This window comes from Coloeus monedula (genome assembly GCF_965178545.1).
Source record: "Coloeus monedula genome assembly, chromosome: 7".
NCBI classification, from domain to species: domain Eukaryota; kingdom Metazoa; phylum Chordata; class Aves; order Passeriformes; family Corvidae; genus Coloeus; species Coloeus monedula.
Window position 1 is genome coordinate 24,399,947 of NC_138787.1, and position 2,680 is coordinate 24,402,626.

The following is a 2,680-nucleotide window of genomic DNA, read 5'->3' on the forward strand; positions in this document are numbered from 1 at the left end:
TGGGACTGGCCCTAGGGCAGATCTGGCAATGTGATGGTACCTGGGCCCGCCCAAAAATCTGGCTTGTTCAGGGGAGGGTGGTACAGCCCAAACTGCCCCATCCCAGTGGCCAGGGTTCCACTGGGAAAGCAACTCCTCCTGGGTGGGATCACAGTCCGGGGCTGGGCTGCAGGATGCCCTAGACACAGGTGCAGTCCTGGGCCAGGATGTTGGGCACCGTCTCGTACTTGAAGGAGTAGCCGCCATCGGAGGTGGTGCGGACGCGCAGGGAGCGCATGGTGCCGGGCAGGGCAGCGCAGCAGAGCTGCACACCCAGCCGGTGGCTCAGCCCGTGGCCTGCAGCGCAGCTCCCGTGGCAGTAGTGGAAAACAAAGCTGCTGGGATGCACGATCCACTTGTCCCAGCCCAGCTCCTCGAAGGAGATGTTGAGGGAAGCCCGGCGGCAGTTGGTGTGGGCAGCCAGCTCCTCCGATGGGCGCTGCAGCAGGCTCAGGGCGGCCGGGGACCAGGGCACGGCAGAGCGACGAGCCCTCTCACTGCCCTTGGCCCGGGTGGTGGCCACCAGGAAGGGCATCTTGTCCCCCTCGGCCAGGCAAGGGCAGCCAGGGCAGCGCACCAGGATCACGAAGAGCGGCTGTGAGAGCTGGGGCAGCAGCACCGGGGCCAAGTGAAACACTGTCCAGTGCTCGGGTGTCTGCTCCGCCATGGCCATCACCGGCACCCGGCCCTGTGGCGACAGGGTCAGCACATCAGGGGTTGAGTGGTTGGGGGCAGCCGAGGGGCCGGTGTAAAACCAGAGCTGGGCAGAAGTCACCACACGGCTCAAAGTGTGTGCCGAGGGCTGGAAGAGGTAGGTGAAAATCCCTTCTTCCTCCAGCAGCTTGTCTGGCTGTGTGGGCTCACAGGGAACATCTGTGGGGGGGAAAAGATGATCAGGGTGTGCGCCCAAACCTGGAGAGGATCCCCAGTGCTGGATGGTGGGTGGGATGTGGCAGAGGTCCCTGGAGTGCTGGCAGGGTACCTGGCTGCCGGCATAGGCTGTGGCAGGGTGCAGGGGAGCTGATGTCTAGTGCTGTGCCCAGCTTCTGTGCTGTGCCCCACAACTCATCCCTGCTATGCCCCAGGCTGGCCCATTACTGTCACCCCTGTCCCCAGTATCCAGCCCCACAGCTGGTTATCTTGCCCATTTCCCCCAGAGTCCATATCATGCCCTTTCCCCCAGGATCCAGACCCATAGCTGGTCATCCTGTCCCCTTCTCCCATCCTCTGCATCCTGAGCATCCCTCAGCATCCTGGCCTATCTCCCAGTCCTGTCCCATAGCTAGTCATCCTGCCCTCTTCCCCCAGAATCCACATCCTATCCCATCCCCCAGCATTCTGCCCCATCTCCTGCTGTCGTGCTTTATAGCTGGTCATCCTGCCCCATCCTGTAGCATCCTGCCCTGTCCCTTAGTATCCCATCCCATTTTCCAGTATCCTGCCCCATTCCCTCACATCCCAACCTATTCCACCCTGCTCCTCAGCTCTCCCCATGTCTCCACATCCTGCCTGGCCAGCTGTTTCCCAGCCTCTCAGCACCCTCTTGTGCTGTCTGTCCCTCTGCTGTGTCCTGGGCTGTTCTGCCTGTCCCTGCCTGTCCCTGCCTGTCATACCTTTCCATCTCCTGGCTCTCCACCAAATCTCACTCATGCCCATGTCCCAGCCTGGCATACCTTCTTCCCCTTCTCCCACAGACCACCACATCAGCCTCTCCATCCTTCAGCATCCTCATTGCTCCAAACCCTCACCCTGCTTCACCCTTCTGCCCTCTCTGTCCCATCAGGATGTTCTCACCTGTGGTAGGGAATAAGATCACCTGGGAGGTGTCCTCCAGCTCCTCTGGCTCCACTTCGGTGTTTTCAAGGACATCTCTCCGGTGTACCCTCCTTGCTTCCATCTGTGGCTCCTCCTGGAGAAGGGGGGGACTCAGATGTTCCAGCACCCGAGCCCGCACCTTGGCCAGGATGAGCTGCCGGTCGGCACCCGCCCCGGTGCAGCTGGCCAGGGCGGCGGTGGGCAGCATGGCAGGCAGCAGGTGCAGGAGGAGCAGCATGACCGTGGGGCACACAGCAGGGTGGTGGCTCGGGGGGCTCTGCCGCGGGCTTCTGCCTGCCTGCCCAGCCCGTCTGCCCACTGTGCTCCCCCCGGGGCAGGGTGGCATTGAGATCTATCTGACACTGACGCAAACGTCTGCTCGCCGTGAATATTATCTCTGAGCTGTGAAAGCGCTGAGACGTCTGGAATGTGAGGACTGCAAGGACAGTGTGGTCTGGGGGGGGGCCGGCGCCTGGGCAAGGGGGTGTGTGTGGGGGATGCTGCCGGGAGCAGTGGGTGCATGGGGCTGGGGAGGCCGGGCTGCAGGCAGGGAGCTGCCAGGAAGGCTTTCCTGCACTGGCAGGGATGGAGGGGGCACCCTGGGTGAGCTTTGCAGCTGCTGATGCTGGGTGCCCCCCATGGTGCAGGACTCGAAGATCTGGGGCTTCAGGGGGGCTAGTAGGAAGTGACAGCAATTGTGCACAGCAGGGAAATCTGGGCAAGGACCTGATGGGGATCAGAGCCCTGTGAGGTTCCAGCATGGGGGAGGCACTTTGCAGGTGGCAGTCCCCAGGGCAGCCAGAATGTGAGGATGGGGCCTTGGGAA

At 62.6% G+C, this 2,680-nt stretch overlaps 1 protein-coding gene across 1 annotated transcript; it reads right to left on the reverse strand.

Moving 5' to 3' along the window:
- Positions 1-178: 178 nt before the first annotated feature.
- Positions 179-2,092, reverse strand: INHA (inhibin subunit alpha; the record flags this gene model as incomplete). Its single annotated transcript, XM_082284883.1, has 2 exons — positions 179-912; positions 1,834-2,092. 2 exons carry the CDS (start codon positions 2,090-2,092, stop codon positions 179-181), a joined length of 993 nt encoding a protein of 330 aa, XP_082141009.1.
- Positions 2,093-2,680: the final 588 nt, after the last annotated feature.